The following is a 26,127-nucleotide window of genomic DNA, read 5'->3' on the forward strand; positions in this document are numbered from 1 at the left end:
CCCCCCCACTCTCTTGTCTCTGCCTCCCCCCCCTTTGATTACAGGTATGCAACACGGCATTTGGCTTTTTCATGAATGTTCTGGGAATACAATTGTGGGTCCTCATGCTCACATAGCAACCATGCCCTCTGTCCCTCCAGCCTCCAGTTGCCTTTTTATTTTTTTTTTTATTATTATTTTTTTTATCTAACATCCCTTCCTCTGCTCCTGGATCTCAGGATGTGCTATGCTGAGTCACGGTGACTCCTTTGGAGCCTCTTGGCTGTGACTGTTCCTCGGACTTTTCTTTGTTTTCCATTCTGGATGTTTTGAAGGACAACTAGAGGGGGCTTCTTTGAAATATTTTTTTTATCAGAACTATTTGATGTTTTTTGTTTTGTTTTGTTTTGTTTTGTTTTGTTTTTCTTATGGGGCTCTGGGTTTGGGAGAAAAAGAAACCCTCACAAAAGTAAGATATTCTTTTCATCAAATTGTATAATAACAGAGCTGGGAAGATGACTCAGCTGGCAAAAATGCTCACATCAAAACGTTGGGTGTGGATTAAACACTGGTAATCCCAGTGTTGGGGGTGGGCAGGCAAATCCCTGGGGCTCCCTGGCCAGCCTGTCTACCTCAACTGGTAATCTCCAGGCTCTTGAGAGGATGTGTCTCAAAAACTAGGGTGAATGGTGTCTGAGGAGCAAGGAGAGATCTGGCATCTACATGTGTTTACACCTGCACACATGAATCGTAGCATTACCGTGATTGTGACTGCCGATTTAATCTTTTTAATGTGAGTCGTGTATTCTTATATGTGCACACATGTACTCAAATGAGTTCTCCTGTGCATGCATGTGTGGGAGGCAGAGGTAGACATTGGATGCCTTCCTCTATTTTCTCCACCTTATTTTTTGAGACAAGGTCTCTCATTGAACCTGGAGCTTGCCGTTTTGGTTAACTGGAGGACTAGTAATCTCCCAGAATCCACCTGTGTCTGCCATGACTCCTAACTCTGGGCTGTAGCTACTCAGTGCCCTGTCCAAGAATGTGCCAGGGTTCTAAACTCGGATCTTCATGTTTATGCAGCAAGGACTTTACCCACTGAACTCTCTCATCTAACCCTTTGCTTTCATCTTGGTCACTGTGTGTTCTCTCCTGATACACACATACCCACTTCACAAACAATATTATTGATCTCAAAATCCAGGTGCACCAGAATGTGAGGGTAGTCAACGTTGCCCAAGCGTCCCACAAGAGACAAACACCAGGGCCCTCGAGTATATTATTCATTAAAGGCTTTCTGGGAGCTTTCTCTATGCCAGCCTGTGTTGTCTTAGCAGTTTTGAGGGATGTTCTCATCACAAGGCTGAGATGTTTCTAGATAATGGGATTAGAAAAGGAATGTATCAGCCCCTGGATGAACCAGTTCTGGGAGGCCAGGATATGGATGCAGAGGGAAAGGATGTTTTGAAGCTGTTCTTCCCTTCCATCTGCCGGGGCCTGCACTGTAACTCAAGCTGTAACATTGTAACTCAGACTCATGTTTGTATGGCCTCTGATACAAGACCGATGAGAGCAAGGACCTTGCTGCCAAATTCAGCCTCTCAGGATCCTGACTGATGTCCACCAAGAATCCAGTGCATTCCAGTGGTTCTCAGCCTTTCTAATGCTCTTTAAAGTTAATCACGGTCACCCCCAACTGTTAAATTACTTTCATTGCTACTTCATAACTGTAATTTTGCTATCATTATAAATTGCATTATAAATGTCCATGTTTTCCCATGGTCTTAGGTGACCCCTATGAAATGGTCATTTAACCCCCAAATGGGTCATGACCCACAGATTGAAAGCCACTACTGTATTCTGTTGAATGAATACCCAGCAGGCAGAGCCAATCCCCACTTCAGACACAAGAACTCATCTTCCTTCTAAACTTCAGGGATGAGCAACCCCATGCTTGATGGCCCCTCCCCCAGCAACCTCTCAGTGGATAAGATCAAGAGGTGGATCAAGAGGTGGTATCTGAGTAGTCATTGCTACACCTTAGCATCTCTGGGTAATCATTGCTACACCTTAGCATCTCTAGGTAGCCATTGCTACACATTAGCATCTCTTGGTAACCATTGCTACACTTTAGCATCTCTGGGTAGCTATTTCTATACCTTAGCATCTCTGGGTAGTCATTGCTACATCTTAGTAAGCCTTGACCTCTGCTTATATATCTGTTCACTAATGTCTGCTGAGCTCTGTATGCCGGATATCATGCTAGATGCTGGCATTGTACAGGTCAGAAAGGTGTGACCTCTACATGTATTCATTGACTCCACCTGCAATAAAAAAAAATAATACCATCAGGTGGGTGGAACAACAGAAATCCACTCTTGAATAGTTCTGGATGGACGGTGCTGGTATGATTAAGTTTTGGTACAAGATCTCTTTTTATCCTGGGAACCTCCTCAAATGGAAGAGGAAGGCAAAGAGAATGCCAGTGCTTTCTGGTGTCTGTCTTCCTTAAAGGGGCACTAATACTATCTTAGGGCACAGCATTTTCTAGTCTAAAGTTAACTCCCTCCCAGAGCTCTGCCTTCCTGTGTCTCACAACTGGGTCTCTGACTTCAACAGAGAATTCCGAGTGCTGGGATCACAAGGGTTCTCCATGGCTCCCGGCATTGTGGTTTGAACGTGAATTGTCTCCCATTTGCTTAGGAGTTTGAACTCCTTCCCAGCTGGTGGTAGCTATTTTAGAATGTTGTGTCTTGATGGAGCAAAGTGGGTCACTAGGCTCTGACATTTTACAGTCTGGCTCTGCTTCCTGTCTTCCCAATTAGGGCTACGACGTGACCTGCTGATTCTAGGTCATGCCTTCTCTAATCCGCCACTTTGTGTTCATCGCTGTCAGTCTGTGCTATTTTCACTCAGGACGATGAAAAGTCATGAGAAGTCAATAATCCCTGATGTTGATTACACAAGAGGTGGGGGAACCTTGACCTGTTGGGAACACAGCTTCCTCCCACTCCTGTGTGCCTTGAATATTTTAGTATCTGGCTCCTTCCCATGAAGTATGGGTTCCTCTCATCTCAGCCTCCTGATACCCATGGCTTGGTGAGTTCTCTCCATTGGCTTCAGTGTCCGCCACAGAGCCGAGGGGCTGTGCTCCTGAGGTAGGAACTGCTTAAAAAGCAGGTTAGATTGGTGAACGACGCCTGCCTCTATACCTGTAGAACAGTGAGAACCGGAAGTCACTGTGCACTGCCCTGGCATTAGCAAGACACTTATGCAGCCAGGGCATGCCAGCAGAATCAACCTTTCCTGGAAGTATAACAGATTATGCTTGTGTTGGCTACTGGGCTGCTCAGAGTCTCTGTGTAAATAAAGTCAGATTGGATGACTTGAAGGAAGTTTAGTGAAGGATGCTGGAGGAGGAGATAGGAGAAGGGGATTGTTGGGGGGAGGGAGGAAGAGCAGAGGGAAGGAGGATGAGGAAGAGGAGGAGAAGGAGGGGCATCAAGATGCAGGAAGAGATGGGCTTGTAGCAGAGTCAGCAGAGTGCCTGCCTCCCATGAAACAAACAACGCCCTGGAGTGGACCCCCAGCACCGTGTAAACTGGGTTTGTTGTACACAGCTATAGACCAAGCACCGGAGAGGTTGAAAATCAGAAGTTCCATTACTCTCAACTGCATAGCAAATTTAAAGCCAGTCCTGGCTACATGAGACCCTCTCTCAGCGGTAACAACAAAGGCAGGAGAGATCAAAGGGCAGCAGAAAACATTGGGGAGACACACACACACACACACAGTCTGGTTCTCCTTTCCAAATCCTACAGAGGCAACAGGAGGGATCCAGAGATACCTCAGTATAACCTCTAAGGGGAGACACCTTCCTTATAGCGGCTGTCATATTGCTCAACATTCTTAACACTGTGAACCTTATATGCACTTCCTCATGTTGTGGTGACACCACCAACGATAAAATTATTATTATTATTACTTTTTTGGTTTTTGGGATTTGGGTTTTTTTTTTTTTTTTTTTTTTTGAGACAGCGTTTCTCTGTATAGCCCTGGCTGTCCTGGAAGTCACTCTGTAGACCAGGCTGGCCTTGAACTCAGAAATCTGCCTGCCTCTGCCTCCCAGAGTACTGGGATTACAGCTGTATGCCACCACTGCCTGGCAATAAAATTAATTTTTGTTGCCACCTCACAACTACAATTTTGCTACCAGATCATAATGTAAATATGTGCATTTTCCCATGACCTTTTTGGGGGTTGTATCACACAGGTTGAGAACCATGGCTACAGGATGACTGAGGGGAAGGTTAAACATTCTGAGTTTCTTGGCCTCTCTGTTTACAGTCTAGAGCCAAGTGTTCCCCATGTTCCCAATTGGCAGAGGCCAACCTCAAACACCCAGAGCAGAGTGGAACAGATGGCAGAGATGTCCGAGCACAGATCTGTCCCGAATCTACCCCTCAACCCACGAACACACACACACCTCCTCACTTTTTCTGGTAACAGAACCCTGTTACACCCTGAGAGGACATGTCATAAGTTTCACTGCACCTTTTAATATATAAGAATATGACCTCAGGTGGGAATAGGGTGGTTGCTAACATAATTAGAGGAGGAAGGGGGTTATACTTTGGGGTCACAGTTCATCCTAGAAGGAAGTGTTACTACAAATTAGTCCTTATTCTAATATGCCTGGTGTCTGAATAAGGGGGGGGGGAAGAATGGTGTCTGAGGATGTGTGTGTGACAGACACTTGTCTGTCATGCACAAAGCCCTGGGTTCCATCTTGAATGTTGAATAGATGGTGTGGGAGCACACTCCAGAAATACTGTCATTTAGAGGGTTAGAAGCAGGAGGACCAAAAGTTCAAGGTCATTCTTGGCTATGCAGAAAATTCAAGGCCAGCCTGGTCTACAGGAGACCTTGTCGTCATAAAGGAAGATGGAACGTTGCACTCAGACCTGTGGGGAAGACAGCCAAGGGGGGGAGGAAGGGCAGAGATAGAGGTTGAACAGCTGCAATTCTAAGTGAGGGTCCATGAGGGTAGAAACTGGCACTGGCAAGGAAAGACTCCCGTCTGCAGGTTTCAGATGGCATGTGGCTCTGCCAATAACTTAATAACTTAATTTCAGGTTTCCTGCCCCCAGGGGCTCTGAGAACAATTCCTGTCATCGTAAGCCAGCTATTTGGAATGGGATGGCCAGGTCAAAAGCAGAAATCCAAATTACTCCAAAATCCAAAACTTCTTGAACATCAACATAAAGTCTGAGTGGGAAAAGCCACACTTGACTTCATGTGACAGATGGCAGCCCTGACACAGGTGTACAATGCGTCATTGTGTGAAGCTTCCCTCCGGCTGTGTATCTGGCAGATATGAAAAATAAATGAGTTTCTCACTTAGACTTGGCTTTCCACCTCAAAGATATCTCATTGCGTATATATACAAATATTCCGAGAACATCTTTTGATGAGGGGCACCCACCGTGTATCTGTAGTAGGGGATGAAATCAAACCTTACATTTCCCTACCATACAGAACCTGGTGGACTACAAACTTCATGCAAACCAAGGAAATGGGTTTCTTTTCAATGGGTTATGAACTCCAAGCATAAAAATGAGAGATGGTAGGCCCTCAATTTAGACCCCAGCTTTGACACTTACTGGCCCAGTGGGAGCTGGATGATCCCACCTAAGGGAAAAGGATGTCTGAGGCACTGGGCTCCTTGATCGGATTTCTGAACAGGCAGAACAACTCAAAGGGGGTGAGGGGGCGGACTGTCAAGACAGTTCTGCTGTGAGCCCACTGGAACCTACTGGTAGAGCTGTTCTTACTATAATTCCTCGCCAGAATCTTGGGTTCTTGAAATTCCCTTTGGAATTTCCATTCCAGAGGATGGCAGTTACTCCCCAGAAGCAAATTCCCTGCATCTAAGAGGTAAGCAGATGGCGTCTTTACTCAATTTACCATTTGCAGAATCTGATGCAGAAAAGAAGAGAATAGAGAGGCAAAGAGATCCTACCCTGGGCCTCCCAATGTTCTGCAAGAATCCTCCATGTCCACATAGAGAGCTTAGAGTAACATGTAGTCTCCAAACCCATTCTTATCACAGGAGGACTTTTGCTGGTCATTTCTCCCAGGACCAGCCCCATGAGAATTGCCTCAACAGACAACTGCCCACAGTGACATCATTAAAACAGGACTCGACCCTGTTTGTGTTCCATCAAGAGCATTTCCTAAGCATCTTGGCACTGTGTATATAAGGCACGAAAGGTACAGTGTGAGCCTGCCCCTGGCACTGGCAAGCCGAGATGCAAAACATAAGCACCCAGCCAAACCACCTGGGGTCTGGGAGCCAGCTGAGTAGACTAGGCACACTCAAAGCTACCACCTCTTGCAGATGAATGGAGATTCTGGATTGTTATTTAAAACGTGCCAGGCCACACCCCTGGTGTAGGTGGCAGAGCTGTGAAACTGGAATTCCATGACTCCAAAGTACATTCTCTCTGTGCTGTAGAAGATCACCATTACCACCTAGTAAATGTACCTGACCGCTCAGACGTCTCTGAGTGCCGTGCCGTTCATTTATGTACGCCCGTGTTAATTGGATACCCAGTTCTGAGTGCCTGCTGTGTGTGTCAAGAAGTGTTATAATCAGCATGAACTGCCAACTGGACACACTCTAGTATCATTTCCCTGAAAAGTCTCCGTGTGTGTGCATGTCTTGACTGTTAATTCATGGATGAGAGCCCAGCCCACTGTGGGCAGCATCATTCCCTAAGCAGGTAGTCCTGGGTTTTGTAAAGAAGCTAGTAGAACAGAAGGCTGAGTGAGCCAGAGAGCGAGCCAACGAGCAACGCTCCCCCATGGTTTCTGCTTCAAGTTTCTGTCTTAAAATTCCTGCCCCGACTTTCCTCAACGATGGACTTCGACACAGAAATTTAAGTCAAATAAATCCTTTCCTCCCCTCAGTTGATTTTGGTCAGATTTTACCATAGCAGCAGAAATGAAACTAGAACAGGATGTGTGTTCAATGGTTTTCTTACAGAACAGAATGTAGCAGCCGAGGTAGCCACATGGGATGGGGCACTGACCATTCCATGGGGCAAGTAGGCAGCTTCTTGTCCATTCTGTTATTTCAGAGTGAGCCAGGTCCCGCAACCATAACAAACAGGAGGCATACAGAAAGAGACAAAGCGAGATGCTAGGCGATTAGAGATCAAAGGACACTTGTTCAATAAGGTGACACATAAGCCATTAGGTCTCTACTAGCAATAAGCAGGTGACAATGTACATTGTCTGAAGACTTTTTGACCATCTCCACTGGGGAGTAGGGTGCTACTGGTTTCCAGTGAATCCAACTAAAGGATGCTGCGAACAGCCTCAAGAGTGAAGTCCTTTCCAGTTCAACATCGTCGCAGTGCCAAGGTTGAGAAATCCTGATTTTTGAAGACAATAAGAAGGTGAGGAAGCCAGCCCTCTAAGGGATGAGGAAATACTCTGCTGAAAGGAGCGGCACTCACTGCCTTTAGAGCCAGGGCCTAAAGCCAAGGAGGTTTCCCCGGGCAATGGCAAACCCAAAGGAAAGGCATGAGGAAATTCAAGATAAGGAAGCCTTCTGATCTTAGGTGCTTTTTTTTGACAGTGGACAGTGTAGGTACTCTAAATACAATGACTGTGTTAGAGAGGCAACTATACGCTTCCAATGATCCAGGGGGAACCTGGGGAAGGTTTGGCTAAACCAAAAGCAATGAAGGTGGAAAGCAGAAGGTGAACCTAGATGCATTCTGGGAGTAATGGGTACTACCTACGAATAAACCAAGAGGAATAACTGGGTAGCAAGACCCCCTGCATAGAGAGGGAGCCCTGATTAAAATCCTCACGAGGAAGTGGCTTCATTTCTTTCCCTATTACACGTGTATGTGGTCAAATGTCCTCCACAGGCTCTGGTATGTGAATATTTGGTCCCCAGTTGGCTGTGTTGTCCGTGGCTTTGCCAGAGTTAGTATGCAACTGTTGTCAGGCTTCGAGAGCTTTAAGCCTCACCCTGCTTCCCATCCTGCTTGCAGTTGAGGTGTGAGCTCCTCGCTCCGGCCACCATGTCTGCCACCTGCTACCAGGCCTCCCCGTCAGGATGGACTCTACCGTTTGGAACCGGAAGTCCAAATAAACTTTTTCTAGAAGTTGCTCTTGGTCACGGTGCTTTCTCATAGCAACAGCAACTAATACACTGTGACAAAATAACCTCTAGCAAAAGCCAGCGAGAGGAGGAAGGGTTGACTGTAGCTCATAGTTTCCAGGGCAGTGTACGATGATGATGTCAAGGCAATAGGTGCCTGAGTCACTGTTCACATTACATCCCCAGACAAGAAACTGGAAGGAATGAGTATGTCCTAAGCTTGAGTTCTGCTTTTTATATGCTCCACAATGACTTGTCAAGATGAACCCCCAGAAGCCAGGTAATTCTAGACCTTTCAAGTGGATGGCTGATGCTAGCCATGCCAGGGAGGGCATCAAGCCTTGACCTCAGCCCCAAGCATGAATAGCTGTACCTACCCAGTGAGATTGGATATGCATGGCGTCAGGGAGAGAAGCAGCTTGGGTGGGACTTAGAGCTCGGCCATGTTCTCTGTGGAGCTCCAATGTTAGCGTTAATTCCTACCATGGATTTGCAAGAAACAACAATGTCCAGGCTCACACCTGAGATCGGGTAGGCTGGAGTTCTAGGAATGTGTACCGGAGCCTGAGGAGACTTAAACAGCAGCCCACACAGCGAGTCCAACCCAGCGGACTACCAGCCAGCCATTCTCACTCTTCCTAATACTGTGACCCTTTAATACAGCCCCTCATGCTGTGATGTCCCCCCAGCCATAAAATTACTTTGTTGCTACTTCATAACTGTAATTTTGCTTTTGTTGTGAATCGTAATATAAATATCTGATATACAGACTATCAGATGTGTGACCCCCTTAAAAAGGTCATGACCCACAGGTTGAGAACCGCCGATCTGACCCATGATGAGGGTTGATGTCCAGTGTGTTTACGCTGTCCCAAGATGATTACAGTGTCCTCACTGACCTACCACAGGCCGAGACGCTTGTCTTTGTGTGATTATGGAGGAGCGATTTCCGGTTTGTGGCTGTTTAAAATTCCTCCTCCTGCTTTAGCTCTTGGTTGAATTCTGTCAAAACAGTGAGCTGCTCGGAGACTTGTGTGTTCTGGTATTGCCTGTGATGCAGAAATGCAGACCTTCAATTCTTAGACTTTCTTGTTTATAGATGTGCCAATCTATCCTGAAGGCCCACAGCTTTCATCCTGAATCTCTCTCTCTCTCTCTCTCTCTCTCTCTCTCTCTCTCTCTCTCTGTGTGTGTGTGTGTGTGTGTGTGTGTGTGTGTGTGTGTGTTTCTCTGTCTGTCTCTCTGTATCTGTGTCTATGTCTGTCTCCATCTCTCTCTCTCTCTCTCTCTCTCTCTTTCTCTCTGTATGTGTGTGTGTGTGTTTCTCTGTCTGTCTCTCTGTCTGTGTCTGTCTCTGTGTGTGTGTGTGTTTCTCTGTCTGTCTCTCTGCCTGTATCTGTGTCTGTCTCCGTCTCAGTGTGTGTGTGTGTGTTTCTCTGTCTGTCTCTCTGTCTGTGTCTGTGTTTCTCTGTCTGTCTCTCTGTCTGTGTCTGTCTCCGTCTCTGTGTGTGTGTGTGTTTCTCTGTCTGTCTGTCTGTGTCTGTGTCTGTGTCTGTCTCTCTCTCTCTCTCTCTCTCTCTCTCTCTCTGTGTTTCTCTGTCTGTCTCGCTGTCTGTGTCTGTCTGTCTGTCTGTCTGTCTGTCTCTCTCTCTCTCTCTCTCTCTCTCTCTCTCTCTCTGCAGCTCTGCAGTTCAGACTACTATCTTGAACCACTCTAAATCAGGCTGACCCCAGACTAGAAGCAATCCTCCTGCATTGGTCTCTGATGTGCTAGGATTATGGGCATGAGCTACCACACCCAACTTGTGAACTTTCTGTCCAAATCTCCCAGCGCCCTGTGCCACAGAGCACTCAAGGTGGCAGCTGTCCCAGAGTCTGGCTTATTGCTGGATGCCAGTTGGTTTCTGCATTCTTTGTTATGTTGGGGTGTTGATCCTGGTGTTGCTTTATTCCTGGCTCCTGGGGATACCATGATCCATGCGTACCCCATGGACCCTGATCTACAGGAATCATATCATAGATCAAAGCACCCCAACCTTAAAGCTGAGATTGCGTTCTTCGTTGTGTGTGGGGGCGGGGGAACACTCCATGCTGCTGTAGGAGGTTCTGGCAGTGGTCCAGTCTTGCCACTAGATGTGGCACACCCCCATACTTCTCAGTTCTAACCTGGAGTTACCAAATATTCCCTTAGGAGACAAATTTCCCCAAGTCCATAAGAAGTGCTCAAGAGGAAAGAGAAGGACAAGTCGGCACTGAGAATGTTGATGCGGGGGGGGGGGGGGGGGGGGGGGGGAGGGGGAAGGGGGGAGCGGGGAGCGGGGGGAGGGGGGGGTTGGCTGGGAGGATGAGTGAGTGAAGGCGTGGAGCAGGGATGCTCTAACTGACCTTGGCAGGGAGAGCATGCTGAGTGCAGGGGGCTACCTCCTCAGCCCAGAAAACAGCCAGTGTTTTTGGTCTCTCTGTCTCTGTGTCTCTTTGCCCCTCTGTATTTTTGTCTGTCTGTATCTGTCTCTGCCTCTTTCTGACACTCTGTATCTATCTCTGTCTCTGTGTCTGTGTCTCTTCCCCTCTGTGTCTGTCTGCCTGCCTGCCTGTCTGTCTCTTTCTGTCTGTCTCTCTCTGCTTCTCTCTTTGACTCTGCTTCTTTCTCTCTGTCTCTCTCTGTCTCACTCTCTGCCTTTCTCTCATTCTCTCTGTCTCTGTCTCTGTATCTCTGTCTCTGTCTCTGTTTCTGTCTCTGTCTCTGTCTCTCTCTCTCCCTCCCTCCCCTTACCATCCTGTCTTGTCTGATTGCCTGTGAAAGTGTTCTCTGAGCGTGTGTTGTATGGCCAGGTACTGTACTGTACAAAGCATCAAAGATACTCCAGTTAACTTATTCTCCTGATGGTTATTAACCATGAATGAGCAGAGACACATTTTGTAAACATTCTGCCCTTCTAACCCACAGCTTTGCACTGAGCTAAGTAGAGCAACGGTGGAGAAACCTGCAGCTCCCACTATGTCCACCACTACATCTGTCACCATGGTCCTTTCTGGCATACTTAGGTCCTTTCTCTGGGGTTCTCCAAATCTCCAAAATTTACCCCCTCCCCAAAACGTTTTCTTTCCAGCTTGTGCCCTGGAGTGAATTTACCACCTTGGTTCTTCCCTCCCCCCCCTGCACCCCCACCCCCACCCCTGCTGTTCTCAACACTTCCGTATGGTCCAGAACCAACTGGATGCACTGGCTTTGCCCTGAGGCTTCTTCCTATATACTTGATGGGAGCATGTCTCCCTAGTGAGTACTTCTTGCCACATGGATGGAATCCAGAGGTTTCTCTCAGCCCATTCAGTCTCTCCTCCATGTTGGGTGTCGTTTATAACTCTGTTCATTTAAGACCTCTCAAGTGAACCAAGGCTTAAAAAGAAAATAGCCATATGAAATTGGCAATTGCTCTTTCTATGTCTGTGTTGGAATTTTCATGGGAATTGCATTGAATCTGCAGATTGCTTTTATTAAGATGGCTGTTGCCACTATGGTAATCCTATTGATCCAGGCCATTGTCACTATGGTAATCCTATTGATCCATAAAAGCAAGGGCAATCTTTCCATCTTCTAAGACTTGAAGTTTTTGTCATTCAAGTCTTTCACTTGCCTGGTTAGAGTTACGCCAAAGTATTTTGTATTATTTGTAGCTATTGTGAAGCTGTTGTTTCCCTAATTTCTTGATTGAATAGAAATATGCTGCTGCCGGGGTCGGGTAGAGAGGTTGGGGGGAACCTCTAGAAAGTCCCAGAGACCAGGGATGTGAGAGGTACCCAGAACTCCACGTGGGTGACCTTAGCAGAAATGCCCAACAGTGAGGAGAGGGAACCTGAAGAGACCACCTCTAATAGTTAGACAGTGGAGGGATGAGGAAACCAACCCACCTTCAAATTTTTGACCCAGAATTGTTCCTGTCTAAAAGAAATGCAGGAAAAAAATGGAGCAGAGACTGAAGGAATGACTGACCAGTGAGAGGTCTAACTTGGGATCCATCCCATGGGCAGGCATCAAAGCCTGACCCTGACACTACTACTGATGCTATGTTGTGCTGTCAGATAGGAGTCTAACATGGTTACCTTCTGAGAGGCTCTACCAGTGACTGACTGAGACAGATGCAGATACTTACAACCAACTAGTGGACTGAGGTCATGAAACCCTATGGAAGAGTTAGGGGAAGGACAGAAGGAACCAAAGGGGATTGCAACCCCCATTGGAAGACCAATAGCGTCAACTAACCTGTATATCTCAGAGCTCCCAGAGACTAAACCACCAACCAAAGAGCATACATGGGCTGGTCCATGGACCCAGTGTGAAGGAATGCACCTAATCCTGTAGAAACCTGATGCCCCAGAGAAGGGGGATGCTTGGAAGGGGCACCCGCTCATAAGACAAAGGGGAGGGGAGATTCGGTGAAGAACTCTGGGATGGAGGACCTGGAGGGGGCAATATTTGAGGTGTAAATAAATAAGATAATTAATTTTTTCAAAAAAAGGAAAAAAAGAAAAAGAAAACAGCCAAAGGTAGACCCAACATAAGGACAGGGATCTAAACCCTGGACATGTAAGAAAAGCATCTGGAAGCAAAAGCCCAAATTGGGCCAAGACCTGAAGAAACAAGTTAGCTACCGAAAGAGAGTTTATTAACCAAGTAATAGCCAGGATGCGGGAGGATGATGGATGGGGCAACGATAAATGGAACTGATACAGAAGAAGCCTCAATTAGTGACCCAGCCAGTCTCCTGTCCTTCATCGTCCTTGGTCTAAAGCTCAACTGGACTGCAGAAGCTTAGGAAGGGGGCTGGAGTGCTATTATTTCATGAATTGTCTAATCTCTTCTTGGTGATAATATATGTTCACAGCTGCTTAATCCATAGAAGAAAAGGAGATCCTGTTTCCTATACAAGAAATAACCGCAGACAGGTGAAGCTGACTGCTTTCATGCCCACAGGTAGTGAGCAATCTTCATTACCATGTTGTGTGTCTTACCACTCAAGGTTTAGGTGTGTGTGTGTGTGTGTGTGTGTGTGTGTGTGTATGTGTGTGTATGTAGGGCCTTGCTTCCGTTTGTGTTAACGGTCAAACTTCATTGGGTTATTCCTGCACAAGTTATCCTCCTGAACCTAAAGTAAAGGGGGAACTTCTCCCTTACTTGTTATGGTCTCTGCAATGCGGAGGACATACATTACAGTGATGATCCTGGCTGCTCTCTGGCTCCTCCCTCTCCTGCCCCTGGGAAGTGGAGCAATTTATCCTAGTTGACAGAGCTGGACAGGAGGGACTTGCCTGGTGCAAACTTCTATTTTCTCTCCAACAAAGAAAAAACAGTCAGGGCTGGGGAGGAAACCCAGAAGCACAGAGGAACATGTCAGTGTACTCCTCTTAGGCCAGTGACCTCCTAGCTGGCCAGGCTAAGCCCCACCCTATGAGTAAAACCTGTGACTTCCCCACCCTGCTTGCAGTAGCTGTGCCGCTAACATGTGCCCCGTGTCATAGACAAGTCCTCCACTGATGCTATCAGGTACAAGGCTGACTTTTTGATACAGCCACCTGTTCAGCCCCTCACCCCTGGCTTAAGACTCATTCAACAGGAAGAAAAGCTGTGGATGGATCCCACCACACAGACAACCGCTTCCTGTGGAGACTCGTGCATTACTGGTCCTGGAGAGTTTCATCCCCTTGTGTTCCCATGGTTCATACTGAGGAAGTCCAAATTGCCATCTCAAAGGAATGGGCTGGAGAAAATGGAACAGATTGGAGAAGATTCTGGAAAGTGTGGAGACACAATATATAAGGGAATAGAAAGACTGAGTGCAAATAAATGTGGCTGTTATGATGTATGGCCTTGTGTTTAGAGGGTCGCCACGGGGGGGGGGGGGTATAATTAGGTCAGATGACTTCCAAGGACACAGCATTAAGGACACATTCCAAGGACACAGCATACAGAGCTGCAGCTTGACCAGGCTACATATCGGGGACACAGCCTGGTAAGGTTTCACTATGTGGTAGTGAATTCAGGAACATCAGAGGACAAAGGACAGAGCCATGGAGATTACCTCAGAGGAAGTCGAAAGAACCTCCCGAGTCAATGGGCAGAGAAGTGGAAACACACAGAAGTGCAGAGTCCTGGTAGGCAGAGGCAACCACGCCTGGATGGAAACTATGGTTGGCAGAGCTAGAGAGGGGTGGCACCTGACTAGTTAGAAAATCCCCAGCAACTATGCAGAACATCTTCGGAGCTTAGCGAGGGACAAAGAAGCTTCTAGTGATGTCACAACCTGGGTAAGAGCTTAAGACCAAACCCACACAAAGTCTTGCCTGGAACAAGCCAACAATTAAATCACCTCAGAACAATGGGGCCTCCATACTTAGACCATGTCATACTGCCCTTTCTGTCCAGGTGACCCCAGCTAGAAGAACCAGTGGATAAGTACTAAGCAAGTGGTCAAACAGGGCAATACTGTGACCAAAGGGTGGGGGGACATTTCACCAATGTGGGGCCATTCATTCAGTCATTAGTTTGTTGTCATTGTATTGGGTCTAATGGGCTCCTCACTAAGAAGTGTGATACCGACACAGAAGAGACCTGGGTCCTGCCTTCAGGCAGCTTACAGTGTAGTTAGGCAGATTTGGTTCTATAAGGCTACTCCTCAATATCACACACACACACACACACACACACACACACACACACACACAAAGAAACAACAATAGTGCGTAGTAAAATTCTTGTTCAGACTTTCTGGTAGAGTTCTTCTCCAGCATGAAGCCCTGGGTTCAATTCCCAGCACCACACACTAAAGAACATAGAAAGCTCTCATCATAGACTGTTATTCTCACTTCCATCTGTGTTTTACTTCTTAATAATCTATATTTAAGTTCAAAGGAGCCCAAATCCCAAGGCAGCACCAAGAATATTCAACTTATAGAACCTCCACTGGACTATTCAATAAGTCCTAGAAGATGTCACCATGCCGTGGACCCTTTATTTTGGAGCATAAAATACAGATCTTTGCTTAAAATAAATCTATTTCTCCTCCTGGATCCACCTTGCCTTGTATCAAGTTTTGAAATTTCTGATTTGAGAATATATAAGAGACCGAGCTTTATAGAGAGCCAGCTGGGTACGTGAAGCTGCTTACATAAGCAATTTGGAATACTCTAGAAGCTACTGTGGATTCTTAAGGACTCTGCCTTTGTCAAGCCTTCCCCAGCTCTTCCCTCCCCTGTATGCACACACACACACACACACACACACACACACACACACACACAACCTCCCCCACGGTGGGCTGCAAAGCACCATGGGTACTCCCCTGTGGTACCGCCTGTGCTCATTTCATGACTGCAGTTGGAGACAGATGTGTCTGTTCACAGGATTTTAAAGCATCTCAGTTCCACAGAATCAGCAGGGAGCAGTCACAGTGGTGGTGGAGAAAGGCAGATAGGTGTGGCCCGAGAGAGTATGAAGGTGGAAATCAAAGTTGCCTTGATTCTGCCACCAAGCCCAGGAGGGTCTGAGGACCACAGCCTCACATGACAAGGTGGGGGGGGGGAGCCCCAGCCCCAAGTAGATCCAAGGTCAAGGATTGCACGACTTTCTAAATCTTCTGCCCCTTGGCTCTTGACAAATAGACAGAACACACTGCATTCTCAGAAAATATTTATTGAAGGGCTGGGGAGACAACTCCAGAGTTCAGAGATGGCTCCTCTTCCAGAGGACCCCGGCTTGGTTCCCAGCACTGAGATCAGAGGGCTCACAACAGTTTATAACTCCAGTTCCAGGAAATCTGATGCCCTCTTCTGCCCTCTGCCAGACAGACACACACACACACACACACACACACACCACGTAAATACAAATCATTTTTAAAAGGTAGAGAACTTCTGAGGAATGACATCGAAAGCTAACCTCTGACCTCCATACTCATGTGTGCCACACATATGTGAACACACACACACATTGAATAGGAAAAAAGATTGGTCCTTCTCTGTGTCTACATGTCTGCTTTGCGTTTTGCTTTGTTTGTTTGTTTTTTCCTTCCTAGCCACTCCTCATGCCTGTCTCTCACCAGCTCAGGATGCTATTCTACACCCCCCCCCCACCCCGCTAACTCGTGAGATTTTGGGGTGTGTGTGTGTGTGTGTGTGTGTAATATTTCCAGTCTACAGAGGCAAAGCAGACCAAAAGCTGCTAATGGAAGCCCAAAGACACGTGATTCAAAACATGTTTGAGACAGAGGTTCCTGGAGCCTTTGTGTGTGTGTGTGTGTGTGTGTGTGTGTGTGTGTGTGTATGCACATGGGTTCACAGTACACGGCTTCTCCCAACAGCCAACACCAACCACCCCATATCCCAGGGCTACCCCCAGGGTGTTAGAGTTGCCACCAGGAATCACTGGAGCCAGAAGTGCTCAGTAGCTAATTGGCAGAGGACACCTTACCCTTGTCTAATGATTGACAGGTGTGGTGATGTCAAAAACTACTGCTTCCTGCTAGCCTGTCTGGGCAGCTCTGAGATGTGACTCACATCTGTGCAGGGTGACCAAGCCGAAGTGACCCTCAGAGGACTTCTTCGTTTGGTCTCACCCTTTCCCTGTCTTACCTTGCTCCTTGGAAACCTTTCCAAACCTTGCCTCAGGGTCTTCCTTTCAGAATCCCAGAATCAAGAGATGCCCGACCGAAGCCGTGAGCTTCTGACTTCAACTGTCTTTGGTGCTTGACCTATCTTTGGTGTAAGCACCTATCTTTTGGTGCTTGAGATGTTTTTTCAATCATACTAACCAGTTCACTATTTTTACAGTCATTTTCAAACTTGAATGACCATCCCCATTTCAGGATACCTTGGAGACAAACAGGTTCAAACATTCTATGCATGGTTGATATGATTAGATTGCTTCAGAGGCAATGCAGCCTTGGACATCACAAGGAAAGGAAAGGAAGGGCTCAAAGAGGAAGAAGATATGCTATCAAAGTTGGGTTTGTAATTGTCCTTCATGTAGGACCATAATTAAATGGAAGCTAGAGTGACCGGATTCATTTAATGTTCTCCCTCTTTAAAGATTCTATGTTTATTTTTGCCACTAGTTATTGAAGCCCCAGCTCCTTCTTTTTATTTCCAGATAAGGTTTTACTAACCTTGTAATCCCTCTGCCTCCACAGCCCAAATAGTTGGGATGACAAGCTTGTACCACCAGACCCAACTTCTTTTTACATTTTTGTTTATCTATCTGAGACAGTCTTACATAGATGACCTCATATTAGTGCCATATCCAAGGATGACCTTGAATGCCCACGCTGAGATTACAACCGGTCACCACAGACTCTTTTGAAATTTTTTATGGCATTAAAAATACAGAGGCATCTCTCTCTCACTCACACACACACACACACACACACACACAAAGTAACTCCAGCTGTTTACAAACTCCTTTACAATTCCTCCCTTTCTTTCATTCATGTGAATACTTTTACCAAGTCCTTTTTCTGCAGTCTTTTGCCACAGTTTCCCCACCAGCTGCCAGCTAGATCTGAAGAAGATGTGCCATGGTCTGGACACTCAGCTCACCTGTGTTTTCCTGTACCATTAGCAGTTTTCCATATCACAAACACTCCTCGTGCCGCCATTACCCTTCATGGCTGTATATTGTTCCACTCAAAGGAGGTATCATGGATTTTGGCTGCTCTGCAAATGCAGCTATCTGAAGTAAGATTGGGCTGAAAACACTCTGGATTTTTGTCTACTCTTATACACAGTTCATTCGGTTTAGATTGGTTGCTTTGCACTGTCAGAGATTAAACTTTTTTTTTAATTGGATATTTTCTTTATTTACATTTCAAATGTTATTCCCTTTCCTGTTTTCCCTCTCTCCCAGAAACTCCCTATCCCATCCCCCTCCCCCCTGCGTCCATGAGGGTGTTCCTTCACCCATCTACCCACTCCCACCTCCCAGCCCTTGATTCCCTACACTGGGGCATCTATGGAGCCTTCATAGGACCAAGGACCTCTCCTCCTATTGATGCCTGACAAGGCCATCCTCTGCTACATATGCAGCTGGAGCCATGTGTACTCCTTGGTTGGTGGCTTAGTCCCTGGGAGATCTGGGAGGGGGGTCTGGTTGGTTGGTATTATTGTTCTTCCTATGAGGTTGCAAACCCCTTCAGTTCCTTCCGTCTTTTCTCTAACTCCTCCATTGGGGACCCCACGCTTAGTCCAATGGCTGGTGTAAGAATCTACCTCTGTATTTGTAAGGTTCTGGCAGGGCCTCTCAGGAGACAGCTATATCAGGCCCCTTCAGCAAGCATTTCTTGGCATCCACAATAGTGTCAGGTTTTGGTGACAGTATCTGAGATGAATCCCCAGGTGGGACAGTGTCTGGGGATGACCTTTCCTTCAGTCTCTGCTTCACACTTTGTCTCCATATTTGCTCCCACAAGTATTTTGCTCCCCTTTCTAAGAAGGACCAAAGCACCCACACTTTGGTCTTCCTTCTTCTTGAGCTTCATGTGATCTGTGAATTGTACCTTGGGTATTTGGAGCTTCTGGGCTAATATCCACTTATCAGTGAGTGCATACCATGTGTGTTCTTTGGTGACTGGGTTGGCCTCTTAAAGCCTCCAGATGCCAGGCAGGCACTCAGCTACCCAGGCGCATCCCCAGCTGCCATGTTATTTCTTTCTAAAATTTGTGGGGGGTGTTTTTATTGTTATTTTTAGTTTTGTGTAGATGTGCTGGTGTGTGTGTGTGTTCAAGTGACTGTAGGAGCCAGAAGAGGGTATCACGTCCCCTGAAGATGGAGTTGGAGTTGCAGGCAGCTGTGAGCCACTCCACATGGATGCTGGGATCAAATGCAGGGCCCCTGTAGGAACTCTGGTTCTAAACCACGGAGACCTCTTTGCAGCCACACCCACCCCAATCATTTCTTGAAGAGCATTTTCTAGTAAAGGAACAATGCCCGTGATGTGACATACTGTCACTTTCTTCCCCTTGTCCCCAGCCACTAAAACTCAGGGCTGCCTTAAGCAGTGCTTTTAAACCCAGGGAGGTTTCTTGGCTTGTTTGTTTGTTTGGGAGATTGTTCTAGGCCAGTGAGATGGTTCTGCAAGTGGAGGTGCCTGCCAGCATGTTTGAAAACACCAGTTCAAGGCCCTGGACCTATGTGGTGGAAGGAGAGGACTGCCTTCCAAAGCTGTTCGTTGATCTCAGTAATGCACTGTGATGCACACACACACACACACACACACACACACACACACGTGCCCTCCCACCCAGAGAGAGAGAGGGGGGGTTAAAATAAAAATAAATCCTTTTTAAAAAATCTAATGAGTTCAAGTATCACAAATTTATTTTCAACTTTTTTAAATTTCATTTTGAGATTGGTTTGTTTTGGGTTTTTTTTTTTTGGTTTGTTTGTTTGTTTGAGGTTTTGGTTTTGTTTCCATTTTCTTTTCTTTTCTATTTCTTTCTTTCTTTTTCTCCCCCCCCCCCCCACGCCACCACCACCACCCTCAAACCCCACCCCCCACTCCCCCTACCCCCCCCCCCTATTGATGGTGGTGGTTTGTTTGTTTTTTGTGATGTTGGGGATAGAACTCTGGACCTTAGCACACGCAAGCCAAGTTCCTCTACCCTTGGACTCTACCCTAACTTTTAGCAAAGATCTTGAACCTTTCCAGGAATAACACCAACCTTGTGGATCCATTGTGCAAATGATAGAAAATGACATTTTAGTGCCTCTCAAATTTCTCTACCCCGCTCTGACCTTCGGAAGACTTTCCCCCTAGGAGGTCGTCCCCGCGATTGCGTTGTTCACATTACTTAAGCGTTGACAAGACAAACAAGCAGGGCCAGATACCAGCAGGGCCAGATTTCTGTTTTCTCCTCTATCTTGGGATCTGCTGGGATCGCCCCTTCTCAAAACTCATGAAGTGTTAAACCTTGAATCGATCTCCTGGAGTATCTGCATGCCCAGGAGATTCTGTGACTTTCCAGCGTCTCTGAGGCTGGGGGTAGTGAGCCAGGGACTTGTGTAAGCTTGAGAGCCTGCGTTCAGATCCCTCGCACCCACGGGAAAAGCTAGGCACTGTGGGAAATGTTGTCAGCTCCTCACTGAGGAGCCAGCAGCCAAGAGGATCTCTGGGCCTTGCTTGCAAGCCGGGCTAGCCAATCAGTGAGCTGCAGGGAGAGGGAGCAAAGCATCTGAAAGGATAAAATAGGGAGTGGCTGAGGAAGACACCCAGGAACAACCTCTGATCCTCAGAGAGATGAAGACAGAGACAGAGAGACAGAGATAGACAGAGACAGAGATAGAGAGAGACAGAGATAGACAGAGACAAACAGAGATAGACAGAGACAGATAGACAGAGACAGAAGAGACAGAGAGAAACAGAGATAGACAGAGATAGACATAGATAGAGACAGAGAGAAACAGAGACAGAGACAGAAATAGAGACAAACAGAGACAGACAGAGACAGAGGTAGATGGAGACAGAGATAGACAGAGACAGAAGAGACAGAGAAACAGAGATAGACAGAGACAGAGATAGAGAGAGAGAGACAGAGATAGACAGAGACAAACAGAGATAGACAGAGGCAAAGATAGACAGAGACAGAAGAGACAGCGAGAAACAGAGATAGACAGAGATAGACAGAGACAGAGACAGAAATAGAGACAAACAGAGACAGAGACAGAGGTAGATGGAGACAGAGATAGACAGAGACAGAAGAGACAGAGAGAAACAGAGATAGACAGAGATAGACAGAGACAGACAGAGACAGAGGCAGATGGAGACAGGAACATCTCCAGTGTACTTAATGGTTCTGTCTTCTTGCGTACAATTGGGAAACACAACAGCTACTCAACTCCACTGTAGGATTTTTAAACTCAGAGAAGCTGATTCCTGTGCTTCCACACCCTGGCAAGAAAGAAACCACACTCACAGGAAGAATTTTGTTTCAGGGTTTAAGGTAAAAAATAGAAGAAGAAAAAAATGAAGTTTAGAGTCTGTTTCTCCATGAATCATCAGCCTATGACCCTTCTGCTGACCACAGCCAGAGGTCACAGACAAAGGTGACCACAGCCAGGGGCCCCAGCCACAGGCGATGACTTCCCCACGTAGGGGGATGACACCCTCCTCATAGGTGACTCTGCTGATGGCCTTTTCTCTTCTTTCCGGACCTTTCTGGGTTAGGATCACTTGGGGGAATTCTAGTTGCAGCTTCACCGAACAAACCCGTTTTACCACTCCAGGGAATCTAGTTTGGCCTCGCGCTCACTACAGAATCACAGACAGGAGAAGTGAGGCTGGCAGCTCAGCTGATGAGCAGCTAGATCTGTGCATGCACTGCCAATTCGATCTAATTAAGAAGCACTAACGCACTAATGACGCATAGAGAAAAGATTCAAACAGGACAACGGGGCGGGGTTCCGGATAGCATCTCCACAAGCTGCAAAGGCTCCGGGTACAGTGGAGCCCCTAGACATACAGTATTGTGCCAAAGCTGACTGGGTACCTCCCTTCCACACACAGAGGGGGACCAGGCCTAGGACCTAGATAAATAGTCACCTCAGACCAGAACACCAACCAAGGCTGAAGAAGTCTGTCAGTGCTTTCTGGTCCAAGGACACACATGAAACGATGCTGTTTTACTTATTAATATTTATTCCTAGGAAATTAACACACTCGTTGTATAGATCTGTGACCCTGGGCAGTTGTCACAGTTTGTCTTACCACTGGCTCCTTCCAAAGCACATCCAAACCAAAGGACACCCAAAAGAGGCAGTGAGAACCACTCGGGTTCTCACTCTGAGCATTTCCCACTCAAGCCAAAACCGACAGCGTCCCACCGAGGCAGAGAGTAATCAGGCTCTCCCCCGCAGGTCAACCACAGCACTGCTTGCCGCTTACCTGTCACCAGCACCGCCTTTTGATCCACAGGTAACAAGTCTTGGTCCGATGAACTCAGGTACAGGAGGAAGCAGGACGCCGATAAGAGGAACACGCTGCAGAGGAGGGACAGGCCGAGCAGGCAAGCACCTCCCCAGAGGCCAGCGAGACACAGCACCTGGCTCCGCAGCTGCCCGGGACTCCCGGATTTGCAGAGAAGCATGCCCCCCAGCACTGCGGTGGCAGCCAAGCAGAGCCATGCTGACTCAGAGGAAAACGGGCTCATTCTCCTCTGGCCTTCACTTGCTCTGGGCCAGTGAGGAGCTGTGAGTGCAAAAGCTGGCTGGAGGCAGCCAGGCTTATATGAAGGGAGAGGCGAGAGGGAGGGGGGGACATCAGCCCCCGCACCCTTTGAACGAGCATGTTAAAGGTGGTGATAGGGGAAACTGCTCCCGGGAGGTAATTAAGCTGTTCACTGTGATATAAATACCTGCTCATTCCCCTAAGGCACTCAACACATACATACACATACACACACACCCATACAAATACACACACACACACACATACACATACAGACATACACACACATACAGACATACACATACACACACATGCACACACACAAACACACACATACACATCATACACACACATACAGACATACACACACACACACACACACACACACACACACATGCACACACACACACCTTCCCACCAGAGAGATGTTTACCCAGGTAATGATTGACAGAATTGGAATCACAAGAAGACAGTCTCCTTTGGATGTGCCCTCTCTGTGTTTGTTGAGTTCTTTTGCTAACTCTGAGTGTCACTGTATGTGTGACCGTGAGTGTGTGTGTGTGTGTGTGTGTGTGTTATCTAGGTAATCAATGAAGCTTGGAAGGTGGATTCTAAGAAGAAACCATGCCTGATTTGGCCTGCATCCAGAGGATTACTGCTGACTGAGACAGGTTAAAGGCTCAATGAACCAAAAGGAGGCAACTCCTTAGAGGCAGATGGGAGGTGCCTGTGTCTTCCCAGGGCAGTTGTGCCAGGTGGGAGACCGTAGCAGTGACAATCCGACTGAGAAAAGCTGTCAGAACTTTCTCGTGACCAGTGCTCTGCTCAGTTCTGACTCAGTCTACCCTGCTGGAGGCTCTGTTCTGGGTAGTAGGACTCTGTCTCCAAATAGGATGTGCTTTCATCATTTCTATTCATGTGGCAATAACAAGAGAGGCAGTCCGAGGCTAGAGAGATTAGGAGGCGAAATGCAGCACCAGCCAGCCGGCAGTCAGCAGGCCAATCCCCGGCATTGCCCTTTGAACCACCCCCTGTCTGCTTTAGGTCAAACACAGAAAAGCAACCCTTCCTGCGCTAGTTCCTCCTCTCGCCTGGCTTGCATCTTACACAATCCTTTGTTAAGAGTCGGCTTGTAAACAAGAAAATTCAGGTTGGGAGAGGTTGTGCTTTATCCGAGAGCAAGGAATCTGAATCCACGCACCTGTGACTCACCAACTCAAGAGCCATTCTGTAAGAACAGGGGAAATAGTTCAGTCCCTACACATATATATCCGGGTACAATATACCATGGACCATGGACACACTTGCATGAACACCTGCAAGACATACACACACTACACACACACACACACCAGTTCCAATACTGATGCCCACTGGGTTTGATGGGTGTGGGGCTCACTGGCGTCTGCCTAGGAGGGGTGCAGGAATCGAACCTGACAGACAGTGAGAAAACTGGAGAGCTCTCTCCTGTGTGTTCAGATGGCTCATATTTAAACCCATTTCAGTTTCCACGGTTGTTAAGGATGATGTCATCTTGGCTGGGGGCGGGGGAGGGAATGCTGTCTCTTCACCTGTCAATAACGCTGTGCCCCACCTGGAACCCTAGACAGGGCCTCAGAAAGGCTGCAGAGTTGCATGTTTTAAAGAAAGAGAGCACAGGAGGCAGGAGGTCTGCTAGAACTCACACCCCCCTCCTGAGAATACAGACTTGTTCTAGAGCGAAGGTGCAGAGAGGCAGAGGGGAGGGGTGGGAGGAGTCTGGCACTGCGGATGGATGGAGAGGGAAGCAGGGTTTTCTCACAACCTAACCCAGTGGCACAGCCTGTAGGAAAACCAGTGAGGCCTTAGATGGGGAGTCGGCTTCTAGCTCAGATGTAGCTCAGAAGAGTACCTGGGGCCAGTGCTTTTGTCAAGGGAGGATGAGGTAGGCCAGCCCTGGAGCCAGGCTAGTTCAAGAGCCAAGGGAAGCAGGCTAAAAGGCAGGAAGCTGTGAGCTACGCTGTGGGGTGGGATCATCGTGGGAGTCAACAGAGCATGCGTGAGAGACCTGTGTGGGGTGGCCGCAGTTATCACCACTCCCAGGCAGCCTCGTGGACACTCCCCTGCAAGCTTAGGGAAGTAGGGCTGTGGAATTCTTGAGTAGCCTTAAACCTTTCCTCTCTCGCTCTGCAGAACCGCCATCCCATCCTAATCCTGACTGCACAGCCAGACTAGCTTTTGTTCTTTTCTCGGGACGTTGACACTGTGGCTTCTGGATCGGAGCAGAACCGAATGTGTTTGTGTGGGTTTTTCCTGACAGGCTCACGTTCTCCTTTTTTTCTTCAGGTGCCTCACATAACTGGGGGAACGCTGACTCCGTACAAAACAGAAATTGAAGCAGAGATATTTCCCAGCCTAAGATCAAAAGGGGGCTGTACAATGGCCCCACCATTTAAGGGTTTGTGCAGGTTACCTGCCATTCTAGACTGCTTCCTACTCAGTAGAATGGCGGTTAGAGATGCTCCTCTTCCATGGGGACGTTTTGAAGTGAAGGAACAACCTGGTTCTTCCACCAAGCCTAGCACTGGTGTAACAGCAGGTGTACAGTTATGAACAGAGGCTGTTTTCCCTCACTGATTCAAAGGCTCTCCTCCTCTTCGCCCTTACTGCTGTTCCCAGTCTCCTCTTCCCGTCTTTCTCTACTCAATTTGTCGCCCGACTTCCCTTGGTACCCTTCCCATGACGTCATCTTGAGTGTCACCTGCTCAAACCCCACCGGAATCCATCCTTTCTGTCACACTTAGTTCAGTCAACAATTCTGGACTGGTTTGTTCATTCTGAGAAATGGTCTACTGTTTCTTCTATTAGGACAGTGGTTCTCAACCTCTGGGTCACGAGCCCTTTGGGGATCAAATGACTCTTTCACAGGAATCACCTAGGACCATCAGAAAACACAGATATTTACATTTTTATTTATAACAGTAGTAAAGTTAGTTATGAAGCTGCAACAAAAATGATTTTGCAGTTGGAGGTCACCACAATATGAGGAACTGTATTAAAGGGTCTCGCTCAGCATTAGGAAGGTTGAGATATACTGCTCTAGAGAGTGATTCTTGAGTGATTCTTGAAGCCCTCAGTGCTGTGAGCATTGTGTAATTGTGAAATTTTCAGACAAAAACCTAACTCACATCCTTCTGATCCTACAATTCTTTCTTTCCCTGGGGACCGTCATGGTCTTTGTCTACCTGAGAATCACACAAGCCCTTAGCAAGGACTTCCTCTTCTTGCCTATGGCATTGGGCTTTCTAGTTTGTCCCTAGTATTTTGACCTGGAACTGCCCTCAAGACCAGTCTTACATGGTTGGTTGTTGAGGGTCTGATGCTGTTCTTGTGAACCAATCCCCTAATGAATAAAGGAGCCAATCACTGGGTGAGTAGGCAGGACTTCCAGGTTGGATGCAGGAAGAGGGGAAACAGGAGAGCGTTAGGTCTTTTGGGGATGGGGACAGCAGAGGGATAAGATGAAGCTGCCAGAGTTTCCCAGTATCATGGCGGATCCACAAGGATTTGCCACTGGAGGAATCAATCAGATTTTATAAGGCTTATAAGATTAGATTTTAGTTGTTATGCCCAGAGATTGAGTTACCATTGTTTCTGAACTAAGTTTGTGTTGCGTTTTCCTTCACACAGTGGCTGTCTGGGTTCAAGAGAGAAAAGTACAAAGGCCAAGCATGGGATTGCCTGAGGTGCACCACAAAGGCCGTGGGGGGATTTGAA

The 26,127-nt window shown here is 47.3% G+C and overlaps 1 protein-coding gene across 1 annotated transcript in view; it reads right to left on the bottom strand.

Annotated features, from left to right (window-relative positions):
• Hsd17b2 (hydroxysteroid 17-beta dehydrogenase 2) overlaps positions 1-22,354 on the bottom strand; it is a 62,725-nt gene extending 40,371 nt beyond the window's left edge. Inside the window, exon 1 of the mRNA XM_052166907.1 lies at positions 22,090-22,354. Coding sequence (XP_052022867.1) covers positions 22,090-22,354 — 265 coding nt within the window. The remainder of the gene's footprint in view (positions 1-22,089) is intronic.
• Between the last annotated feature and the right edge of the window lie 3,773 nt (positions 22,355-26,127).

Source organism: Apodemus sylvaticus, chromosome 21 (assembly GCF_947179515.1).
Source record: "Apodemus sylvaticus chromosome 21, mApoSyl1.1, whole genome shotgun sequence".
Lineage (NCBI taxonomy): Eukaryota > Metazoa > Chordata > Mammalia > Rodentia > Muridae > Apodemus > Apodemus sylvaticus.